The following is a 25,836-nucleotide window of genomic DNA, read 5'->3' as shown; positions in this document are numbered from 1 at the left end:
CTTCCAGGTTATGAAAAACTACCTAAGCTTTCTTTTTTGTGCAGATGTTTTTTTCTTGAATTTCTCGTAACTACTGAAATCCACTCTGTGTAACCGCCTTACCTCATCAGCAACCAATTCTATTTACTCATTTATTTGTTGGTTTACGTCACACAGAGAAAAAAATTACTCCTGTTCTCATATAAGTCTCATAAAATTAGTACTCTATTCCACAGATTTGGAAATTTGAAACGAAGATCAACCAATTATAGCCTGTGGGCCAAATCTAGTCAGCTGCTTGTTTCTGGAAGTAAAGCCTGAGTGGAACACAGCCACTCACCCATCCCCTCTTCACGGCTGGTCTTGCACTACAACAGCTGACCTGAGTAGCTGTGATTGACCTTAAAGCCTGAAACACCCTTTGGACCATAACATGAAAAGCTTGCTGACCTCTGGTGTAAAATGTAACCACAGGAGTTCCCCTTGTGGCACAGTGGAAAAGAATCTGACTAGGAACCCTGAGGTTGCGGGTTCAATCCCTGGCCTCGCTCAGTGGGTTAAGGATCCAGCGTTGCCATGGGCTGTGGTGTGGGTCACAGACACAGCTCGGATCCTGCACTGCTGTGGCTGGCAGCTATAGCTCTGATTCAACCTCTACCCTGGGAACCTCCATATGCCGCGGGTATGGCCCTAAAAAGCAAATAATAAAATGAAATAAAATAAAACATAACCATAAATGGAACCCCTACATTAATGACTATACTACCCTTCCCTGTCTGTTCACTGATGCAAATTTCCATCCAACACACTCACTGAGCATCATCTGGTGCCAGGAACTGGGCCTGGACCCAAGATGTAAAGTCAAAAGCAGTCACTGTCCTTTAGGTGGTTGTACTTGGGGAAGGTGGAAGAGACAGGTAAGTGAACAAATGACTATGACAGGGTATGGCAGAGGTGACAGAGGGCCTACAACATGTGAACCTTTGTGCTAAGCGCTTTGCACACATTCTCTCATTGGATCACCCTAACAACCCTATCTACTAGTTATTATTATTTCTCCTTTATAGGTGATCAAAGTGAGGCCTCAAAAGACCAGCCTGAGTCACGAGTGGTAAGAGGTAAGAGGCTCTAAACCACCCTGCATGCTGGATCCGGGCTCCGAGGCAACACTTCAAAAAGGCCCCAACCCACAGTGCCAGTGGCCGGGCTCGGGGAAGCCTTCCTGCAGCAGCAGAGGGCTCTGCTGCTGGCAGAGGGTGAGGCATTACCCCCACGAACAGAGACAGGGAGGGGCGGTCCAGGACCAGAACACGGCACGTGCCAAGGTAGGAGATCATGAAACATACTGAGTTCCAGCAGCTGGTGAACAGAGAGGAGTGGAGGGGACGGCCGAGGCTGCTATTAAATCAAGTGAGCGGTGTGCCATGCAGGTCCCCAAAGAAGTGGGGGTTTCTTCCTAAAGGCAATGGGAAGTCACTGAAAGATCTTTGGCAGGGAAATAAGTGGATCAGACTCACATTTTTGAAAGTGTGTGGAGAATGGGTTAGCTTGTCATGGGTCTCCCAGTGGAGAGCAGTCAGGAAGGGGTTCTGTCATACGTGGCTCCACGCGAGGGCCGGAGTCAAGGAGTATCAGAGCGGAAAAGGATCTGGGGTGTGTGTGCGCAGGTGTGTGTGTAGGTGCAGAGTATGTGTATGTGCAGGTGCGTGTATGTATGTGTGTGGATGCCGGTGTGTGTGTAGGTGTAGTGTATGTATGTGTCGGGGTAGGTGTGTGTGGGTGTAGGTATAGGTGTGCATGTTTGGGCATGTGCACCATGTGATTAAGGGAGGGGAGAAGAGGAGGCTGGGGCAGATTTTTTTTTTTGTGTGTGTGTGTGTGTGTGTCTTTTTGCCTTTTCTAGGGCCACTCCTGCGGCAAATGAAGGTTCCCAGGCTAGGGGTCGAATCGGAGCTGTAGCTGCCGGCCTACACCACAGACGGCCACAGCAACTCTGGATCTGAGCCACGTCTGGGACCTACACCACAGCTCAGGGCAACGCTGGCTCCTTGACCCACTGAGTGGGGCCAGGAATTGAACCAGCATCCTCTTGGATACTAGTTGGGTTCACTACTGCTGAGCCACAACGGGAACTCTGATAAGTTGTTTTAATCAGGGCAAGTTTGAGCAACTCATGGACTTGCAACTGCATGTGACTGGGAGGCAGTGGGAAATACAGGTTTAAGTCAAGGACACACATTTTGGGCTCAGCCTTGTATAGATGGCATTGAGGCCATCTTTGGGGAGATTCACTCAGGAAGAATGACTAGAGTGAGAAGAAAGGGGTTCAAGGTACCGTGAAGAAGAGCAACATTTAAGAGAGGATGGTCAGAAGAATTAGAACCACAAAGGAATTCACAGCGGCCCTCAGAGGTAAGAGGAAAAAGCAGGAAAAGGAAGGCTCAAGTAAAGTAAAATCGAAATTTCTTAGGATGAAATTAAGACAGTTTTGAAATAATTGGGTGTATTCGAGTTTCACAATAACTGTGCTATTTGGGTGATGAGAAACCTCTTTGTTCTGAAGGACTTTTCTTGGAATAAAGCATCTATGACACAAAAGGACTTCCTTCAGAATTTACATACATTCTCATATTCATCATCTTATCTGAGCCTCACAAGAATCCTACGAAGTAAATGAGGTAAGTACTATTACTTCCATCTATTCTAATAGGATTTGACCTTTAAAAAATCATCAAAGCAAATGAGAAGCCCCATGAGAATTTTTTTTTTTTTTTTTTTTTTTTTTTTGCCATTTGAAGCAACAGGAGTGGACTTGGGAGGGTATTATGGTAAGTGAAATAAGTCAGAAAAAGACAAATACTATATGATATTATGTGGACTCTAAAAAAAAATGCAACAAACTGGTGAATAAAACAAAAAAGAAGCAGGCTCCCTGGGAATGAACTGATGGTTACCAGGGGGGAGGGCAAAATAGAGGAAGGAGGAAAAAAAGGATCATTATCGGGATTAGATGAAATCATGTTTGTGAACCTCTTGACAACTGTAAAGCACTACAGAATTTAAAGCATCTTTCACTCAATTAAAAAAATTTAAAAACAACAAGACCCCCTCCCCAAACTCCCTACCTTTTTAGCATTAAAGTCTGTGTCAGCATCTGCCTCCGTTCATTAGTCCCCATGTCTTTTAAACTTTCGAGGAAGCTGTGGGTGCTAAGGTAGATGTTGTTGATTTTTCCACTCTGGGTCTGGCAGGTCAGCTCTCCGTTATATAACAGCAAAGGTTTGTGAGAGAAGGGAACTTTGGTGCCGCCAGCCAATATGACCTTGGATCCTATATGACAAAGCAGACGTCTTACAGCTGAAAGCTAGTAGCTCAACACACATTTATCCGAAAGGAATGTTTTCATGTCATTTCTCAACAAACGTACAAAAAAGTGATTAAGTACCTTGTATAGTGTCCTTGTGAAAGACATAAGTGTACACCTTATCGTCATCATAGGCAATAAACACACCTTTATCCACTGGCCAGTTTTCCCAAAGAACACCTTTAATGGTTGGTGGAAAATCTGGAATCTCATAGGTAGCATCCTTAACCTACAAAAATAAGGATTTTACAGATTTGCCCCGAGTCTATATGTAAACCACCATTGTTTGCCTTGGTAGGAAGGAGCTGGCCAAGCTGACCAACTTTCAACTCAGCAACACCCCAAGAGAAAGGAGGGAAGGTTGCTTTTGCCATTCCTATACTAGGTCTGGCTTGAAAGAAAATATACAGTTATATGGAAAACCAAGGGTGTTAGCTAAAGTGTGGTGACTCTGCAAGAAAAAAATGGATACAAAATTTCAGGTTAAGAAACAAAGTTGCAGTGGCTCAGGATGGCAGAAATTTTACTATAAACGCACTTGTGGTTAGAAAAGTTGCAACCATCCTGTCTGGGTACAGAAATGCTCCAACTAGAGAAGAAACTGAGTAATTCATACACGATTTGAAATTTAAATAAATTCCACTGTGTATGTTTCATTTCAAAGACTTCTCTACAATGCATTCTAATAAACATAAACTGAGGTACTGTTACAGTAACATAAGCTACTAAAAAAAAATTATCCCACATATTCCTGTGAACTCAGGCAGATAGGCTTATTTATGCCCTGAATGTGGAGCCAAGAAATACCTGCCTCCTCCCTCATCTATCTTCCTCTCAAAATGAGAATGAAATATAAAATTCCTACAAATAATTACTATTATAGAACTGTGCTTTTCAATACAGTAGTAGCCATTATTTAACATCCATTACTGGGAGTTCCTGTCGTGGCTCAGCAGAAACAAATCTGACTAGCATCCATGAGGAAGCAGGTTCGATCCCTGGCCTTGCTCAGTGGGTTAAGGATCTGGCATTGCCGTGAGCTACCAGGCAGGCTGCAGATGTGGCTTGGATCTGGCATTGCTGTGGCTATGGTGTAGGCCAGCAGCTACAGCTCTGATTTGACCTTTAGTCTGGGAACTGCCATAGGCTGCAGGTGTCACCCTAAAAATACCCCCCCCCAAAAAAAATCCATTACTTAATAATATGTGGCTATTGAGCCTGAAATGTGTCTCATCCAAACAGAGATGTGGGTGAGTGTAAACTACCTCCCAGATCTCAAGTATGAAAAAAGAGTGAAAAACATCTTGCAGGGGAGTTCCCATCGTGGCTCAGTGGTTAATGAATCTGACTAGGAACTATGAGGTTTCGAGTTCGATCCCTGGCCTTGCTCCATGGGTTAAGGATCTGGCGTTGCCATGAGCTGTGGTGTAGGTTGCAGAAGTGGCTTGGATCCCGCGTTGCTGTGGCTCTGGCATAGGCCAGCAGGGACTGCTCCGATAGACCCCTAGCCTGGGAACCTCCATATGCTGAGGGAGCGGCCCTAGAAAAGGCAAAAAGACAAAAATCTCGCAGTCATAATTTTTATGTTGATTATATCCTGAAATTATAATGTTGGGGTAAATTAAAATATTATTAGAATAATTTCGCCTCTTTCATCTTCTTGTAGAAAGTGTGGTTAGTTGGGAGTTTCCTTGCATTGTAGCAAGTTAAGGATCTGGCATTGTCATTGCAGTAGCTTAGGGTACTGCTGTGGCATGGGTTTGAGCCCTGGTCCAGGAACTTTTTGGTGCTGCAGGGCATGGCCAAAAAATAAAAATAAAAAATAATCTTGATTTTAAAAATGTGCCTAGTAGAAAATTTAAAGTTACATATAAGGTTCAGATTACATTTCTATTAGATAGTGCTGCGTACCAGGTATTGCACTTATATTGTAATTATACTTATTGCACTTGTATTTACCTAATTTACTTTGTAAATGCTGTACATTGTATTTATTTAATATACATAATTATCTTTAGGTATGTAAGTATATATATAATATATATTTAATTTGAATCCCTTACTCTATGACAGATACTATTATGCCCCTTTTGCAGATGAAGAATAATGAGGCACACAGAAATCTGAAGAGCTAATATGCTGAAGCGTAAGGATTTAACCCAGGCAGTCTGGCTCCACTGTCTATGCGTCTAAGTGCTGTCAAGATGACCCTCAGTTTGGGAGGATGAACACGCCGGTGCCAGAGGACTGATGGCAGAAACTTTTTCAACGGGGTAACCATTTGTTAGGTGCTTTTTGGGTGGGAGGTGCTGTACTGAAAGCTGTAAGGGCATGATCTCATTTAATTCTTATACCACCTACTAAGTAGGTACTAGAACTGTGTTCATTTCATAGCTGGGGAAACTAGGAATCCAATCAAAGTGAGAGCCCTGGAGGAAGCCGGCCCAGGCTCACACCACTGATGTCACGTGCCGGCTGCATGACCTTAGACAAGTTACTTATCTTTTCTATGCCCTAATTTCTCCACCTATAAAAATGGCAAGATGTGAGGTCTGCTGTAAGGATTAAAAGAAATCCCTGACATATGTAAAATATACTCAGCCCAGAAATATTGGTTGCCAGTATTACTAATTTTAAATCCAGATTTATCTGCCTGTCCATGCACTAAACTACTGCCTCTGGTTATGAACTTCCTACCTTATATCACAAGTCATTCTTTGTGAGCATAATGGGGTACAAGGGTTTTTTGGGGTTTTTTTTTGCCTCACCCCATGGCATGCGGATGTTTCTGGTCCAGGAATTAAACCTGTGCTCCAGAAGCAACCTGAGCCATTGCAGTGACAATGCTGGATCCTTAACCTACAGAGCCACAAGGGAACGCTGCAAACGTACATGTGTTTTATTAAGGCACATGTACAAAAAATAGTCATCTCTCTTAATCCAATTAATGGACAGGCGGAGTCATCTCCCTGTTATCCACACAATGAGGAAAAAGAGGTTGAATGAACATGTGCATGAAGGGAAACTGAGAATTTTAAAGAGGGACAGTTGTAGTTTGAATTATTATATACTTTTGTATGCGTACATCACAGAACAATGTTCCTCTCAAATGCTTTGAAGATGGCTGGAAAAGGAAGCTGCAACAGTAGCACACCAGGACAGGGTGAGTATTAAAATCAAGTAAACCCCACAGCACCCTGGCTGAGAGTCCAAGGACCTTAGCACAGCCTCCTCTTAGGTCCGAGGCTGTGGGGGAGTCTCTGCACCACAAGCCCTCCTTTCCCTTCCCTGCCAGGCTGGCCTTCCTCGTAGGAAGGACTGGGGGTTATTTAAAAGCAGGACTTACTGCAGTTCCCATCGTGGCTCAGCGGAAATGAAGCTAGAATCCATGAGGACGCAGGTTCGATCCCTGGCCTCGCTCGGTGGGTTAAAGATCCGGCGTGGCCGTGAGTGTGGTGTAGGTCACAAATGCACCACACTGTGTTGCTGTGGCTGTGGTGTAGGCCGGCAGCTGCAGCTCCAATTAGACCCCTAGCCTGGGAATCTCCATATGACACGGGTGTGGCCCTAAAAAGAAAAATATATATATATATATAAATAAAAGCAGGACTTACTCCTGAGGGCACCACACACCCCTCAGATTCTTGCCCAACAATCTAAAATTCTAACTGACCAATGAAATGCTAGTTTTGCAAGAAGGGCACACTGGCCCCCATGTTGACTCAGGGAAAGCCTGTGCTCTCGTGGAGTCATTCTTTTGTGTGGATTTTGTTTTACTAGAGTTTTCCTTTTCAGCTTAATTGGGTTGCAGGTTAGAGCTGGGAAAGGGATTGGGGATGAGCAGCAATACGTAGAAAATTCTGGAACGTGAGGGTTTTAAGTTGTGGTCAAGAGGTAAAGAGAGCAGAGGTTTAACTAACCCCTCAGCTACCCCCTGTCAGATAACATGCTTAGAAAAATCAGCGCACTGAAACCTCATCCCATCCTCGGGAGGGAGGTCATGCCACCCTCTTGGACAGAAATTATCAAGGGAGGAGAACAGTAAAAGGAGAAAGAAAAAGGCATCAACCTGCTCAGGGCAGGTCTCACCCCTGGCCCTTGCCTGAACCGCCAGAGCCCATTTCTGACTCGCACTCCTGTCAGACGCCCGGTGTGCCCTGCTACCCTCTGGGCGCCCTGTCTGTGCGGCAGATTCCACGCAGGGAGGCCAGGCAGCTCAGCTTCCTTATAGCCTTTACAGGAAGGAAATCTCTATGAGATTGAGTTTCCTTATTAAGTAGCAGGAACCCAAGGTTATCTTTAAATTGATGTCATTTTTTCTCATTTGGTTTTGTGACTGAGAAATGGGTTAAGAACTAGCATACTGGGAATTTTGCATAAATAATCCAGGCACGCCTGTGGGAGACCTGTTATATTTGTCAAAGAAAGAAAAAGAAAGGAAAGGAAAAGAAATGAAGGAAAGAGAAAGAAAGAAAGAGGAAGAGAAAGAGAAAGAGAGAAAGAGAGAGAGAGAAAGAAAGAAAGAAAGGAAGGAAGGAAGGAAGGAAGGAAGGAAGGAAAGAAGGAAGAGAGGGAGAGAAACAGAAGGAAGGAGGCCTTACTACCTGGGAGCCTGTATCCTGAGAGGAGGCTGTCCTGGCTGAGCTGTGTCTTCACTGGGGTGAAGCTCGCCTGGGGACCACGTGTTAAGGGCTGGTCCAAGGGCACGTTCGGGCTATGGGAACTCTGATCAAGAACATACTCAATCTGTAAGATCAGTAAGTGGCTATCAAAAAGAAATGAAAAACGGAGTTCTCTGGTGGCCCAGCAGGCTAAGGATCCCTGGCCCGGGAATTTCTGCACGCTACGGGTGCAACCAACCAACCAAACAACAACAACAACAACAACAAAAAAAAAAAAAAAAAAAAAAAAAAGGAGAAGGAAAAATCCAAGTGCAATAAATAACGTAAAAACACATTGCCTTTCTCTAATCCATTTTCAAAAAAGAATGTTTAAAAATAAGAGTAACTGTTTCTCTCCCAGACTTCAAGAAATACTACAAAGCCACAGTCATCAAAACAGTGTGGTACTGGTATCAAAACAGACAGACAGACCAATGGAACAGAATAGAGAATCCGGAAATAAACCCTGACACCTATGGTCAATTAATCTTTGACAAGGGAGGCAAGAACATAAAATGGGAAAAGGAAAGTCTATTCAGCAAGCATTGCTGGGAAACCTGGACAGCTGCATGCAAAGCAATGAAACTAGAACACACCCTCACACCATGCACAAAAATAAACTCCAAATGGCTGAAAGACTTAAATAGAAGACAGGACACCATCAAACTCCTAGAAGAAAACATAGGCAAAACACTCTCTGACATCAACATCATGAATATTTTCTCAGGGCAGTCTCCCAAAGCAATAGAAATTAGAGCAAAAATAAACCCATGGGACCTCTTCAAACTGAAAAGCTTTTGCACAGCAAAGGAAACCAAAAAGAAAACAAAAAGACAACTTACAGAATGGGAGAAAATGGTTTCAAATGATGCAACTGACAAGGGCTTAATCTCTAGAATATATAAGCAACTTATACAACCCAACAGCAAAAAAACCAATCAATCAATGGAAAAATGGGCAAAAGACCTGAATAGACATTTCTCCAAAGAAGATATACAGATGGCCAACAAACACATGAAAAAATGCTCAACATCGCTGATTATAAGAGAAATGCAAATCAAAACTACCATGAGATACCACCTCACACCAGTCAGAATGGCCATCATTAATAAATCCACAAATAACAAGTGCTGGAGGGGCTGTGGAGAAAAGGGAACCCTCCTGCACTGTTGGTGGGAATGTAAACTGGTACAGCCACTATGGAGAACAGTTTGGAGATACCTTAGAAATCTATACATAGAACTTCCATATGACCCCGCAATCCCACTCTTGGGCATCTATCCGGACAAAGCTCTACTTAAAAGAGACACATGCACCCGCATGTTCATTGCAGCACTATTCACAATAGTCAGGACATGGAAACAACCCAAATGTCCATCGACAGATGACTGGATTCGGAAGATGTGGTATATATACACAATGGAATACTACTCAGCCATAAAAAAGAATGACATAATGCCATTTGCAGCAACATGGATGGAACTAGAGAATCTCATCCTGAGTGAAATGAGCCAGAAAGACAAAGACAAATACCATATGATATCACTTATAACTGGAATCTAATATCCAGCACAAATGAACATCTCCTCAGAAAAGAAAATCATGGACTTGGAGAAGAGACTTGTGGTTGCCTGATGGGAGGGGGAGGGAGTGGGAGGGATCGGGAGCTTGGGCTTATCAGACACAACCTAGAATAGATTTACAAGGAGATCCTGCTGAATAGCATTGAGAACTATGTCTAGGTACCCATGTTGCAACAGAAGAAAGGGTGGGGGAAAAAACTGTAACTGCAATGTATACATCTAAGGATAACCTGACCCCCTTGCTGTACAGTGGGAAAATAAAAAAAAAAAAAAAAGACAAATAAATAAATAAATAAATGGAAAAAAAAATAAGAGTAACTGTTTCAAAAAATGGGTCCTTCTGTTTTTAATCATCTAATACATAAGTCCCTTTGCTGTGTGTTCAGGATTTTAAGGGAGGAGGAAAATCACCTGAGTGGAACAGAAAGGATAGGACACCGTCCCTGCCCTCTGAAACTTCTTAGGTTTCTGGAGAGAAAACTTGTATCTGAAGATATACTGCAATACCGTGTAGTAAATAGGTCCAAAGTGGTGCAAAATACGACTGTTTTTTCCCCCTAAAAATCCCTCTGGGGCTGACACTACGAAAAATTTCAGAACAATGGAAAAAGTTTTCCTGATGTAAACAGTCAAGAAAATGGATCAGAGACATGATAAAACATGACAGCAAAGTACTATAACCCTGGGCACTGTTGAAGAGAAGATGGTTTTCTATGTGAAACATGTTTTAAAAACACGTCATAGGTTGCAGTTTTAAAGAACAAGCATCTGAAAATTTCTCTAGACTTACAGGACAGTAGACAAATCCCTCACTTTTTTCATCAATGAAGACTAATCTGGTCCCATTTGGGTCAGGAAAAATCTTTTTCACACCGACAGGGTGTCGATAATCATTCACGAATTGCCAGTCCTCAATGTAGAAATACTGAATGACACCAGTCTAAAAACAGAAAAAAATCCAGTTATAGAAAAAAAGGCTGTCAAGAAAACAATGACTTTCAGCATTCATGTTAAACATACTTTCACATCTGAAGAGAAAAAAATGTCGTATTTCTGATGAAGGAAAAGTCTAAGAATAACATTTACTCTGTGAGCAACACACAGACCCAAGGAAATAATTAGAATGTAATCTTCTTAGAGATATTAAAGCTTAATTGAGTTTCAGATTTTTCCACGTGCAGGAAATAACCTTATTGTTTAAGAGTGACTTTCAAATCATGTTAAGTATTTTTTGTTGTTAATAAATTAGAAAATTAAGTTTAAAACAAAACCAAAAGCCATCGGATACAATCAATTGCATTTCTACATATTAGCAAAGAACATGAATGCACCACGTTTTTATAGTATCATTTACAGTCCCTCAAAAAATGAAATACTTAGGTGTAAATTTAACAAAATAGGACTTGTACGCTGAAAACTAAACACTGATGAAAGAATCAAAGAAGATTTAAATAAATGGAGAGCTGTAATGTTTTCATGGATTGGTCATAGTAACATGTTAATTCTTCCCAACCAATACACAGGTTGAATATAATTCCAATAAAATCTCAACAAGATGTTTTTGTAGATATAGACAAGGTTATTCTAAAATTTATACGGAATGGCAGAGGAACTACAACAGCTAAATCAGTTTTGGGAAAAAAAGAATAAAACGGGAAAATGAGTCTATTTAATTTCAAGACTTTTTTTTTTTTTTTTAATAGCTATAGCAATCAAGATTATGTAGTACTGGTGGAGGGAGAGAAACATAGCTCACTGGAGTAGACTGGAAAAGTCAGATTATTTGTTACCAGGGCTTAAGGGTACAGTGGGGGCAGGAGGGAACACAGCAACATGAAGGATCCCTGTGGTGACGGAATTGTTTTGTATCTTGACTATTAATGTCAATATCCTGGTTGATACGTAATGTAATGTAATGTAACCACTGAGGGAAACTAGGAAAGGGGTTTATAGGATCTCTCTGTATTGTTTCTTACAACTGCATGTGAATCTACAATGATCTCAAAAAGTTTACTTAAAATAAAAACACATAAGATGTTGGGCTTCTACTCAGGCCAAGATGGAATAACAGACGGGATTTAAATTTCCCACCCCAAATGACTACAAATAACAGACAAAAGTACATGAAAAAAAAAAAAAAAACACCTATTTTCAAGATACTGGGAGAAGACATCAAAGGACAATAATCTCTGAGAGACAGGAAACAAGTGAGCGAGGTCCTATGACTGCTCCAGTTACTGCCTAGAGAGTTTTCAAGCCAGGGCAAAGGAAGAGAAAATACAGGGGAAGCATGACTCCCTGAGTTGAAGAGGCAGCGCTGAGAATCCAGCAGGGGCAGCAAGGAGGAGCTAGACTTTGGAGGGTACAGTACCGGAGAGAAAATGCTGCCCTGAGAGAGGACCTTGGAGATCTTCAGAGGATCTGCCATTCGTCTTCCCTGCATCCACATGCAAAAACAGCCAAAGCCAGGAAAGAGAACCATCCCAAAGGATTAGAGGGAACAGGGACTGTTCCCAATTGGCAGATTGGAAAACAACTCACAGGACAGAGAGTACTCAGAGTCTTGCCTCAAAAGTAAGAAATAATTAGCTGTAGATTAAGCCTGACAAAACTCAAACTGTTTCAAGTAAATTAATCGCACCCTAAAACAAAGCTCAAGAGTATTTTTATTTGTTGATTTTTGCTTTTTTAGGGCCGCACCCACGGCATATGGAGTTTGTCAGATTAGAGGTCGAATCGGAGCTACAGCTGCTGTACCACAGCCACAGCAATGCAGGATCCAAACCACGTCTGTGACCTACACCACAGCTCATGGCAACGCCAGACCCTTAACCCACTGAGCGAGGCCAGGGATCGAACCTGCAACCTCATGATTCCTAGTCGCATTTGTTTCTGCTGCACCACAACAGGAACTCCATCAAGAGTATTTTTAGGAACACAAAAACATCCAGGACCCCAAAAGGAAAAGTTACATATGCAAAGAAGCAGGAAAACATAACCCTTACTGAAGAGAATAATCAATCAATCAGAACTGATGCAGAACTGGCCCAGATATTAGAATTAGCAGATAAGGTAACTGAAACATTTATTATAACTGTCTTGTATATGCTTAAAAAGGTAAATGGAGACATTGAAGATATAAGAAACAGACTCTAATATTTCTTCTGTAGGTGAAGTACCATGTCTGAAATGAAAAACACAATGGATGAAATTACTGGGAGATTAAACATGACCAAAAAAAAAAAAAAAAAAAGGCTAGTAACCCTGAAATACAGCAGTAGAAATTATCCAAAATAAAATCAAGAAAAAAGAATTAAAACATTTAAAGAGTATCAACTGACTTAAGTGGGCTAACTTGAAGTAGTTTAATATATGTGTAATTGGAGTTTCTGAAATTGGAATGCAAACAGAGGGAGAAAAAATATTTGGAGAAATAATGGCTAAAAATGTTCCAAATTCTATTAAAATTAAAAACCCTTGGATTCAAGAAGCTCAACAACCCCAAGCACAATATGAAAATGAAACCAAGACACAATCAAATTGCTCAAAATCAGTGATAAAGACAAAATATCAAAAGCAGCCAGAGGAAGAAGATCACAAACAGAGGAACAAAGATAAGGATGAGCTGTGGTATAGGTCACAGATGTGGCTTTGCTGTGGCTGTGGCATAGGCAGTGGCTACAGCTCTGATTTGATCCCTGGCCTGGGAAGCTCCATATGCTGTGGGTATGACTCTAAAGAGACCAAAAAAAAAAAAAAAAAAAAAAAAAAGGAGTTCCCGTCGTGGCGCAGTGGTTAACGAATCCGACTAGGAACCATGAGGTTGCGGGTTCGGTCCCTGCCCTTGCTCAGTGGGTTGACGATCTGGCGTTGCCGTGAGCTGTGGTGTAGGTTGCAGACGCGGCTCGGATCCTGCGTTGCTGTGGCTCTGGCGTAGGCTGGTAGCTATAGCTCCGATTCGACCCCTAGCCTGGGAACCTCCATATGCCGCGGGAGCGGCCCAAGAAATAGCAACAATAACAACAACAACAAAAGACAAAAAGACAAAAAAAAAAAGAAAAAAAAAAGGAAAAGAAAAGAAAACTCTATACTGAAGCCAGACACAAGGAGTACATAGTAGATTTCATTTTATATGACTCTAAAAAATACAAACTCACTTATAGTGACAGAAAGCCCTCAGTGGGGAGGGATGGGAAGAGGACTCATAAAGGGGCATGAGAAAATTTTTGGGGGTGATGAATATGTTCACTGCTTTGATTGAGTTGATGGGTTGATGGGGTTTCACGGGTGCATACATATGTCCAAAGTTAACAAACTGAAGGCTTTAAATAGTGCAGTGTATTGTATACCAGTTATGCTTCAACAAAGCTGTTTAAAAACCCCTGATATTTTCAGAATCGCTCAAGGATGAGACATCATATGAAAACAAGATTTGGTCTTTTTTTTTTTTTTTTTTTTGGTCCTTTTTAGGGCTGTACCCAAAGCATATGGAGGTTTCCAGGCTAGGGGTCGAATCAGAGCTGTAGCCGCCAGCCTACACCAGTAGCCACAGCAGCGTGGGATCCGAGCCGCATCTGCAACCTACACCACAGCTCACGGCAATGCTGGATCCTCAACCTACTGAGCAAGGCCAGGGATTGAACCCGAGACCTCATGGTTCCTAGTTGGATTCATTAACCACTGAGCCATGCCGGGAACTCCAGGTTTTATAACTATGTATGGTGGTGGATGTTAACTAGACTTACTGTGGTTACCATTTCACAATATATACAAATAGTGAATCATTATGCTGTACACCTAAAACTAATATGTGCTATGTCAATTATATCTCAATAAAAAAAGAGATAAATGCTGCGTTATTGGCAAACTACTATGCTTTGAGTTCTTCCTTTAAGATGCTGTGTAGCATAGTGGGAAAGGTAGATACTCCGTCAGGAAACCCTGCTTGCTAATCCCACCTCTACAAACTTACTAACCTCTTCTTCAGGGTCCTTGTCTCAAAAACTCCCTTGCTTTTTTTGTTTGTTTGTTTTTTTAGGGCTGCACCCGCAGCATGTGGAGGTTCCACGGGTTAGGAGTTGAACTGAAGCTGTAGCTGCCGGCCTATACCAGAGCCACAGCAACGCAGGATCCGAGCCTTGCCTGTGACCTACACCACAGCTCATGGCAGAGTCGGATCCTAAACCCACTGAGGAAGGCCAGGGATCAAACCCATGTCCTCATGGATGCTAGTCAGGTTCCCTAACTGCTAAGCCACAATGGGAACTCCTCCCTTGCTTATTTTATAGAGTTAATGAGATAGAATAAGTGAGATCTAAGCTTTATAAACAGTTCCATGTCATACAAATGTACTATATGTATTCATTATTTACCATATTACTTGCCACTTGCTCTGATACACAAGACCTACCCTCCTTGTGTATATTAGCACAAAGACTGATTATTTTAGGCCAAACTTAAATTTAAAACATCTCTGGTGCAAAGGGATTGGCGGCATTTCTGCAGTGCCAGGACAGTTTTGATTCCCAGCCTGGCACAGTGGGTTAAAGGATCTGGTATTGCTATAGCTGTGGCATAGGTTGCAACTGCAGCTTGGATCTAATTCTTGGCCTGAAAACTATGTATGCTGTGAGGCGGCCAAAAAGGGGGAAAAAAAGTCTCTCTTACAGCAGTAAGCATGTTTTAAAATATGCTCTTTTAAAAAAACAATATGAGAAAATGGAATCTTTGAAACAGTGAATGATTGTTTTTCTGATGTGGAAAACAAGGTTTTATGGTTTGTTTAACCAACTTTGCTTAATTCTTCTAGAGGATAAACAAAGTAATAGGTATAATATGCTTTGAAAAATCTTTGAAAACTTTTTACCAATATAAGATGCTATTACTACAACTATGTTTTATGTACAAGTGGCTCATGTAATATTTAGAAGTATTGCTGGCTCAAAAGACCAAAAGATTGAAGTGGGATTTTAATATTTATTAAATGCCCATGAAGTGTAATCATTGGCGATCTAAAGTTGAATGAGGTGTCCAGACTCATAGACTTTGAAAACCTTATGGTTACAAAAAGGGACAGGTTGGGAGGTGGGGGTGGACTGGGGGTTTGGGATTGGCATACGCACACCGAGGTATATGGAATGACTGGCCAACGGGGACCTGCTATATAGCACAGAGAACTCTACCAGGTATTCTATGATGATCTATGTGGGAAAAGAATCTGAGAGAGAATGGATATGTGTATATATAAATGACTGGGTCACTTCCGTGTATAGCGGAAATTATCAGAGCCTTGTATATTAACGATACTTCAATAAAAAAAGAAGCTTTCCAGGGAGAAAAAGAATGTAAAAAAAATAAAGTTGAACCAAGTGTCTTACGTTTGTCATCACATTAAATCCTTAAAGCATCTAGGTAAGGAATATGAGGCTGGGAAGCATCAAACACAGCTAGCAAGTAGGAAAACTGCTATTTGAGTCCAGGTTTTCCAGACTCCAAAGTCTGCCCTTTTCGCTAAGCCATAAAAATTGCTTATAACCACAAAAGCACTTGATATTGGCAAACATGCCGCCTATGTGCTCTCCATAAGTATATCATGTTTATAGTTATACATATAATATCTATATTATATATGTGTATATACACATGCATATAATAAGTGCATCTTATTCAGTAAAAATGAGAAATTCCCCCATGCTCTATTTTAGAGAAGACAGTACGTACATCTGTGCCATAGATGAGGAAATCACTAGTTAAGGCATGACATAAAATACGGCACTTATCATCCACTGCCGGGAAGAGTCGAGTCTCACGTTCTTCTTGCGCATCCAACACTTCACTTTCTATCTAGAACATAAAGAATAACAGTGGCTCACAGATTTATCCGAATAAACCTGGTCTGAAGTATCTAGAGGGTAGGGGAGTGTCTTTTTAAGTTCAACTAACCATTCAGACTCCCCAGACTGCCACAGAGCGGTTTACTTAAGCAAGGGATCAGGTAGGAACCCAGCCTGGCAGCAGGGAGCCCCGGACATCCCTTTTAATGGGAACAGTCTTCACAGCAGGCTCTGCAGTTGTCTAGTAGCTCATCTCTTTGGCTTCCCAGAAGCAAAGAGCCAAGAAATAGATGTGGAAGCTGCCCCAGCTGAGAAGCCCCATCGTCCAGGTGCCAGTATCTCTTGAACAACTCAACAGGCATGGTTTCAAGGTCCCCACAGGTGATGTGCCCAAATCTGCGGTTCAGTGAATTCCAGGAACCCAGACACATGGTGTTCCCATCAGTTTTTTTTTTTTTTTTTTTTTGCCATTTCTTGGGCCGCTCCCGCAGCATATGGAGGTTCCCAGGCTAGGGGTCAAATCGGAAACTGTAGCCACCGGCCTACACAAGAGCCACGGCAACTTGGGATCCGAGCCTTGTCTGCAACCTACACCACAGCTCATGGCAACGCCGGATCCCTAACCCACTGAGCAAGGCCAGGGATGGAACCCGCAACCTCATGGTTCCCAGTCGGATTCGTTAACCACTGAGCCATGACGGGAACTCCTCCCATCAGTTTTTAGTTTACTTCAAGTTCCTTCTAGATGCAATTTATGTAACCAAGCGGGACCCTGTGGGGTCTTTCTGGAACAGACCCTTCCCTCGTATCCTCTGCTTTAGCTCTTCTCTGCAGGACCTAGATAACAGCATCGGATGTACATTTCCTACATATTTTACAGATGCTAATATCCTCAGCAAATGCAAGAAATTAACTACTTGATCAGAAGCACATAGTCCCCAGACCTACTGGCACCTAACGTTGATAATATTAACCCCTGTGACATCGCCCTGTTACCTCACCATCAACCCGTCAGAGAACTGTGCGCCAGTTCATCACAGACCCTGGGAGACTGCACTTTCCTTCACCACAACCCAGTTTGTCAGTAAATTGGCTTTACTGTGAGCAGGAGAGCAGAGCCGAGTAGACCCAAGTTTGGTTCGGTAACATTTACCGTCATTTTTATCACAGGCGATGTTGTGAGTAGCACAGTTGATACTCGTGGCACAGTCAGGTTGAGAACAGAGCTGGAGAATTGAACTGAACATCTCATGCAGAAGCATCAGGAGTTTTGGTAATCCTTTATCCTCTGCTGGCTTTCTAGCTAGTCTGTACATGGTTGCTTCTTGACCAACATTCTTGATAACAAAACTGTTCACTGTCAAGACTTATCTGAGCAGCCTCCAGGACATCAACATTATACTTACCAAGTGTAACTGCACTTTGCCTTCAAAAAGTGCAGCTGCATAGTCAGAATGAAGGCAAATGCTGGCTACTGTCCCCAGATATTCCATATCTTTTAATTTTTTAACAGCTGCAGAATAAAAACAAAACCAAACACATTAATATATAAATAATATTATCTAATATAATGAGTTGCAAGTACGTTTTAAATGTATGCCTTTGCAAGAATATTCTGTACCTAAAATTTTTATCTTTGCCATTCTAAAGAAAATCTTAGTGGCCATATAAATTTGTCTCCAGGAATTCCATAGTGGTTCACATGAAACAAAGCAATATGGTTCTTCCTTTTTTTTTTTTTTTTTTTTTGTCTTTTGTCTGTTTAGGGCTACAGCTGCAGCATATGGAGGTTTCTGGGCTAGAGGTCTAATAGGAGCTATAGCCACAGCAACTCGGAATCCGAGCCTCATCTGTGACCTACACCACAGCTCATGTCAATGCCAGATTCTCAGCCCACTGAGGGAGGCCAGGGATTGAACCCGCAGCCTCATGGTTCCTAGTTGGATTCATTTCCGCTGTGCCAAGACGGGAACTCCAAAACAAAGTAACATGAAGTAAAAACCATATACAAAACAACCAAAGATTAAACCTCAGAGACCATAAGCTTAGTAGAATACTCAGATTATCGAAGAATTCTCAGGTTGTCTCAGGTAAAGAATAAAACCTTTCCAAAAATTATGCACTTTTTTTTTTTTATAGGAGTTACAAAACTATTAAACTAAGAAAGAGATGTCCACAGAAAGAAGAGCGAAAGACTTGGTCTTAAAGGAAGCGATCGGGGCTTCCCAAATAAAAACAGCAAATGGAGCTCCCTGGTGGCTCAGCAGGTTAAGGATCCAGCACTGTTGCTGCTGTGGTTTGGGTTGCTGCTCTGGCGCAGGTTTGATCTTGGCCCACGAACTTTCCCATTCTGTGAGTGAGGCAAAAAACAAAAACAAAACCCCAGAAATTATAAGATAGATAAGAAAACAATTGGATTGAGACTTGCCGTTCTCTTCAAGGACATAAAACCAAGCTCGATTATTCATTCCCACAGCCAGGTGATAAAGCCCCACTGCTACAAAGTTGGGTTCCACGTGGACAGAAACTGTGACCGGTAGCTCCTGTAATAGACAAACCTAACAGTAGTAAATCAACTGTTGCAACAGTTTTGATTTTATTCATAAATAAAAATAATGCCATTTTCATACTCCTTCAACGGGGTTGGCCACAGTGACTTCGAGGAGGGAGGTGAGATACGCAATCCTGGTGCTGCAGGCATCGCCCAGGATGGGGAGCTTGGTCAGAAAAACGTGGAGCGAGCCGCTCTGGGTAGAAAGTGCCAGCAACTGGCCATCCTCTGTCCAGGACAAGGTGCCCAACCCTGAAACAATTGACAAAATAAAGGATTATTCAAAAACAGATACACTGTTGCAGGCAAATAAGCGAATGTTCTCACACTTCAGCTACCAGAGGTGTAAAAATCTTCAAATTTTAGAAATAGCTTTAAATGTCTTTATTGAGACGAGGATGTACGCCTTGCACTGGCTTATGAACATGGACCCTGATTCATTCAGAGGGAACATCTCTAAGAATTTAGATTTTACAACTAGAATTGGGATAAAATGCACCAAAAATCTTTGAATCAAAGTAGACTTGATATTTTTCTAGTCAAGGAGTAGGACGCAACATAATGACTAAAATAAGGAGGCTATTTTGGGGAACTCAGGTGAAAGGCATTCGTTTTATTCTTCCTACAGTTTATGCACACCATACAACAGCAGACACCTTACTCCCTGTAACCGAAATGCTAAAATGTCAATCTGCTTCAGGAAAATCGATACCTTTATTTTCATCATCCAGGTTGATGATAGCATACATGTCTTTTAAGTCTGCCAAGTCATGGATTTTAATGCTGAAAAATAAAAAAGACATACCTTGAATATGAGCGCTAAATAAAATTGTTTTTGTTCGCAATTTTAAGCTATAGAACAAGGGGAATGTTCTCCCCAAAAGGGATGTGTAGGAGGATCGACTGGGTTAAGGCCAGAAAATATTAAAATTTCTACATGTAATGATGTTTTACCTTTAAAATTTTTGTGTTTTGTTTTTTTGTGTGTGTGTTTTTTTTTTTTTTTTTTTTTTTTTTGAGATAGGGGAGAAGCTGAGTTTTCTGATCTATACCTTCGGGAACAAGGTGGGAGTTATGCTGAAGCACATTCCCCTAAGCAGTCCTGATCACTGTAAGATCAAAGAGGTTTCTCTTTGCAATGTGCCCTCCTCCCCAACCTCGCTCCAGGAGTTCTTTCCTATAAGAAGTGAAGTGCATAGAAAGAGCATTCGATTTGGGATCACAAGGCCTAGGTTGAAAGCTCTACAAAATGGGGACATGGAGAGTTCCCGTTGTGGAGCAGCAGAAACAAATCCGACTAGTATCCATGAAGCTGTGGGTTCAATCCCTGGCCTTGCTCAGTGGGTTGAGGATCTGGCGTTGCCATGAGCTGTGGTGTAGGTCGCAGATAATGGCTCAGATCCTGAGTTGCTGTGGTGTGCGGCTAGCAGCTGTAGCTCTGATTCGACCTCTAGCCTGGGAACTTCCACATGCTGCAGATACAGCCTTAAAAAGCAAAAAAACAAAAACAAACAAACAAAAAAAACCCAAAAAACGGGGAGGGGGGGACATAATGTTACTTCATAGGGTTATTGGGAAGAATGAGCAGGCTAATAATGCACACAAAAGCTGTGTAGCACAATGTTGGGACCTCGCAATATTTCTTTCTTCTCATCTTCCTCTCTCCTTCCTTCCCGTGCTTCTCCCTTATATATTTTCCCTTATTGTTTTCATTTAAACTTTGAATTTTGATGTAATTATGGGTCCACACACAGTTGTAAGAAATAGCAGAGATTCTGTGTACCTTTTCCCTTTTCCCAAAGGTAATAACATGAACAACTATAGTAGAATAACCAGGATTTTGACATTGATACAATCCATGAATCTTATTGAGATGCCGGCAGTTTTACATGTATTCATGGTGAGTGTGTATGTGTGTGTTTAATTCTATGCAATTTTATCTCTGTTCTAATCTATTTTTATCTATTTTTCAATTCCTCTTGTTGTGCGTTGTTGAACCATAGCTCATCAACCAGCACCCCATGTTCTAACTCATAAATGTCCATCTGACAAACTCGTAAACTTATAGTTTGAGATATAATTAACATGCAGCAGTGTGTAATTTAAAGTGTACAGCATAATTATTTGACTTGCATACATCATGAAATTATCACAGTAAGTTTCAGGAACACTCATCATCCCAGATAGAAACCAAAAAATCATAACAAAGTCTTTTATTTCCTTGCTGATCTTCTGTCTAGTTATTCTATACATTAGTGAAAATGGGATACTGAAGTCTCCAACTATTAATATTAAATTGTCTCGTTCTCCCTTCAATTCTATCAGTTTTCATTTCACGTATTTTGGAGCTCTGTTGTTAGATACAGACTCATTTAGCGCTATCCTATCTGATCAATGTGCACTATCTGCCTTTATTCCTGGTAATTTTCTTTGCTCTTTGTCTGATATCAATATAGCGATCCCAGCTTCCTTTGGATTACTGTTTACATCCTCTATTTCCATCTTTTTACTTTTACTTAGTTACATCATTATATCGTTATATTTGAAGTGAGTAAACAGCATATGATAGAGCATATCATAAAGAGCATTATGATAGAACCCTTCAAAAATTCCACTCTAACAGTCTATGTCTAATAACTTTGCCATTATATAGTCATTGCAGTTGTTGTTAGAGTTTAGGTCTACGGTTTTATTATTTGTTTGCTATTTGTTCCTTCTCTCTTTTGCTCCTTTCTCTTTTCTTGGCTTCTTTCAGACTTGAACATTTTGTAGCATTTCATTTTCATTTATTTACTGGGCTTTTGTATCTATCTCTTTGTACACACTTCTTATGGTTGCTCTAGATCACAACATACACGTTAAATTTCTCAGTCTATTTAGAATATTTTACCACTTTAAGCAGAATGTAGAATTCTTCACCTACAAGATCTTTAGCCTCTCCCCTTGATGCTGTAGTTGTGTATATTGCATCTTCATGCACTACACACACTATCAGACAATATTATAATTTTTGCTTTCAATAGCCACATATGCTAAAGATCCCCAAAGAAAAAAGAAGTCTATTCTACTTACCCAGCTATTAACCATTTCTGTCGATTTTATTATTTATGTTCCAAATTTCCTTCCGTCATCTGTTATCTCCTATTTGAAGCACTTCTTTCAGTGATATGTTTAGAGCAGATCTACCAGCAATAAACACCCTTCAGTTTCTTGCATCTGAGAACCTTTCATTTTACCTTCATTGCTGATGGCTATTTTCACTGGATATAAAATTTCAATGGACAGTTCTTTTCCTCCAGCACTCTAACAATGCTGTGATGTCTCCTTTGATCTCTATGGTTTATGGTGAGAAATCTGCTGTCGTTCAAATGTTCTCTGGCTGCTTTCGAAATTTCTTCTTTGCCTTTAGTTTCTAGCCATTTGATTATGATGATTATATATGATATATGATGATTATATATGATTATATATGATATGACTATATATTTGCATGTATCCTTTGGGGATTTGCTGAGCTTCTATGATATATAGGTTTATGTCTTTTGTCAACCATGAGACGTTTCCAGCCATCATTTCTGAGACTTCTCTGACACAAATGTTAGATCTTTCGGTAGTTTCATAGGTCCCTGAGGCTGTGCTCATTTTGTTCCAATCATTTTTTCCTCTGTGTTCAGAATGGATATTTCTATTGCTCTACCTCCAAGTTCACCAACTTTTTTACTCCATGACCTTCATTGTAGTATTATATACACTGAATTAATTACATTTTTTTCAGTCCAAGAATTTTCATTTGGTTCATTATAGGCTCTATTTCTTTCCCGAGATTATGTTTCTGTTTTGAGAACACTAGTCCTTACCTCTTGGAGCATTTTTTAAATGGTGCTATTTGTATTATCTTGGCATTGGTGTCTTTTGATTGCCTTTCCCCAAGTGAGTTGAAATTTTCCTGATTCTTCATATGTCAAGTAATTTGGGGTTATATTCTAGACATTTTGAATATTACGAAACTCTGTCTTGTTTAAATCCCATGGAGAAGGTTAATTTTTTTTTTCCTTTTAAGCAGGCAATGAGCCCAGTTGGGTTCAGGCCACATAATTCAACTAGGCTTCTGTGGCTTATGGTTTCAGTGTCAGTTTCATTTTCGAAGCCTTTGCAGTGGTATTCCGCTATGTCCCTGTATGGCCCACTCAGTGGCCAGTATAGCACCTAGACTTCTGTTTTCAAAGTCTTTGGTATGTGTTTAGGATGTGAAACACATACACACAGCTCAGGGATTTATAGGGTTGCTTTCCAGAGTTCCTTTTTCTCCAGGACCTCCCTGGTATATTCTGGTTCTCTGGGGCTCCCTCTTCTAGTCTAGTCTTTCAATAGGAAATCTGGGGCTCTCACTGCCCTGTTTTGCCTTGTACTTCCTACGACTGCACCTCTACCTGTGGCCAAGCAGTGGGAGGATAGAGAGAAAAATAAACAACAGAGGTGTGTGCCATCTTCCTAAGACCACAGCTCCTCCAATTGAAGAGGAGGGTTACCCGCCATCAAAGTTTTCAGTGTCTGTGGGTTCTTGCTGCCACTGCCATGATCAAATTGCTCGGTGGCTGGGGCGGGAAAGAACAAAGAAAGAAAGAAAAAAGTGCTGCGGCATAGGCCAGTGGCTACAGCTCAGATTTGGCCCCTAGCTTGGGAAATGCCATATGCCTCAGGTGCAGCCCTAAAAAAAGAAAAAGAAAACGGGGGGATTTCCCCAACTCTCTGAGTATTTGGAGTTCTCTTTCCTGCAACCTGAGGCTGAACTAGAGAGCTTCTCTCAGAGCTCTGCCTCTGCTCCAGTGCTTCCTTCCAGGTTTCAGGCTGCCTTACGTCCTGCCTGAGAGAGACCAGGAGACAAATGGGAGACTCACTGCTAGCTCAGGGGTATTTCAACTTCCAGTCGTCTTCTTATTTTTCCTTAAATAGCTGTCCACTGATTCTGTTCAGGTTTGACAGCTGTATTCAGTGAGAGAGACGGGGTGGAGCGTGCTTATGCCATGGACTAAATTCAGTGGTAGGTTGCAGGTATGGCCACGCTGGATTCTTCAACCCCCTGTGCCAGGCCAGCAATCAAGCCGTTGCAGTCAGATTCTTAACCCACTGTGCCAGGGCAGGAACGCCACTGAAGTGCCTGTTTCAAAGTCAGTCTTCAAGCATACTCCATTTTAGGGTTTGTATTTAGTACACATTTAGTATTTTAGGCTTTGCCCTGAGTGTTAAAGGCAGAGGTAAAGGCATCTTAGATGTTTTCCATTGCAGACATGTCCTAACAGTGTCAGTATGGTGGATAAATATGAGCTAACAATGTCTTGTTGACTCTCCTGAATATTCCTTATACAAGCGTTCCTGGGAGTATGCGAATATAACTTACCAGTTATCGCCACATGTAGCAGCTTTGTTAAGGGTCTGTGATACAGCAATACTGGTGAGACTATCCTTATGATCACGAGCCTGAAATATCTCTTGACCGATCTCTCGAACATGAGTGGAAATGACCACAAAAATGCCACGTGAAAAACCAATCATGATATAGCCATCACCATACCTACAGCAGCAAAGGCAATAATACAGTAAAAATGGAGATTAACTACCATTGGCGATACGGTAAATAAGCAAGTACCTTAAAACTAAGGGATCAGAGAACGTAATTTATCAAGGCTAGGATAAATTAATAGCTAATAGGCTAGGTGGTTTCACATTCTCAATCGGAGACTGTAATCCAGCAAATGTTATGTACGGAAGTGAAAATGCTGTAGACAAAAATTAAATATACTATAATGAGTAAGGAGAAACATGGAATATCTTTCTGTAATGAGCTTTTGTACATACCAACTATAGCAGACAATGTTGCCATACTGCTGCTGAAACTCCAGATCAATTGGGTTGTCTGGTTCACTCAGATTAAAAAGAAACAAAGTTTTCTTGCCAACAACTACACTTATCTGCCAGGAGAGATTAAGAGATTATGAAATGAATTACTTAGCACTTCATGAAAAGACTAACAAGCATTTCTAAACAGCAGAAACCTAATTTATAAATGAACCAAATTTAGAGTGTTAAACGTTATAATTAGTAAGCTAACAATGTGACTAACTCCAAACATTTGTAACATTTTACTAATACATAGTCTGGGAAGGCTCCTTGGCTTTACACACATCTAATATACCCTCCCAAGTACACTAGAATAGCTTGATGGGGAGTTTCCATCTTGGCTCAGTAGGAAGTGAATCTGACTAGCATCCATGAGGACGGAGGTTCGATCCCTGGCCTTGCTCAGTGGGTTAGGGATCCAGCGCTGCGGTGAGCTGTGGTGTAGGTTGCAAACACAGCTCGGATCTGGCATTGCTGTGGCTATGGCATGGGTCTGTGGCTGCAGCTCCAATTGAACCCTAGCTTGAGAACCTCCATATGCTTTGGGTGCGGCGCTAAAAAGCACCCTTCTCCCCCCCCCCCAAAAAAAAAAAAAAACAGCTTGATGGGATAACTTTAAAATTCTCTATACCTCTAGAAAGAGTACTGTGCAGGAATGTAAGTCTGACATAGTTCCATTGAAACTGAATTCATGTTCAGAGTACAGAGTCTTCTATTCTAAGGCTATCTGATTTGGATTTTTGAGCCATCTGGGATTACATGTTCACACAGTACAGATAATCTAGCTTGGCTTTTTATATCATCACTCTTTCTATCACCTGCAGGGCACTGGTCAATGTGGCTAGACTAGTATCCTTTTGCTACTCATAAGTCAAGGCTTAACTGCAATTCTCAGTTGAGGGTGTAACTGTTGGGGAGAGAAAAGGGTGCCTTACTTACTGGGCTCATTAAGTGTAAAAGATACACA

The 25,836-nt window shown here is 41.3% G+C and overlaps 1 protein-coding gene across 4 annotated transcripts in view; it reads right to left on the bottom strand.

The window, feature by feature from the left end:
• Window positions 1–25,836, bottom strand: part of WDR19 (WD repeat domain 19) — a 99,731-nt gene that overhangs the window by 46,463 nt on the left and 27,432 nt on the right. For all 4 annotated transcript variants that reach the window (XM_021101110.1, XM_021101111.1, XM_021101112.1 and 1 more), the window contains exons 8-17: window positions 24,828–24,940; window positions 24,370–24,543; window positions 19,684–19,754; window positions 19,051–19,223; window positions 18,849–18,963; window positions 17,827–17,933; window positions 16,308–16,430; window positions 10,378–10,527; window positions 3,425–3,572; window positions 3,105–3,309 (exon numbers count right to left, since the gene is read on the bottom strand). In XM_021101110.1, coding sequence (XP_020956769.1) covers window positions 3,105–3,309; window positions 3,425–3,572; window positions 10,378–10,527; window positions 16,308–16,430; window positions 17,827–17,933; window positions 18,849–18,963; window positions 19,051–19,223; window positions 19,684–19,754; window positions 24,370–24,543; window positions 24,828–24,940 — 1,379 coding nt within the window. The remainder of the gene's footprint in view (window positions 1–3,104; window positions 3,310–3,424; window positions 3,573–10,377; window positions 10,528–16,307; window positions 16,431–17,826; window positions 17,934–18,848; window positions 18,964–19,050; window positions 19,224–19,683; window positions 19,755–24,369; window positions 24,544–24,827; window positions 24,941–25,836) is intronic.

The sequence above is a fragment of the Sus scrofa genome, chromosome 8, assembly GCF_000003025.6.
Source record: "Sus scrofa isolate TJ Tabasco breed Duroc chromosome 8, Sscrofa11.1, whole genome shotgun sequence".
Taxonomy (NCBI): Eukaryota; Metazoa; Chordata; class Mammalia; order Artiodactyla; family Suidae; genus Sus; species Sus scrofa.
This window is presented reverse-complemented; position numbering and strand designations above follow the sequence as displayed.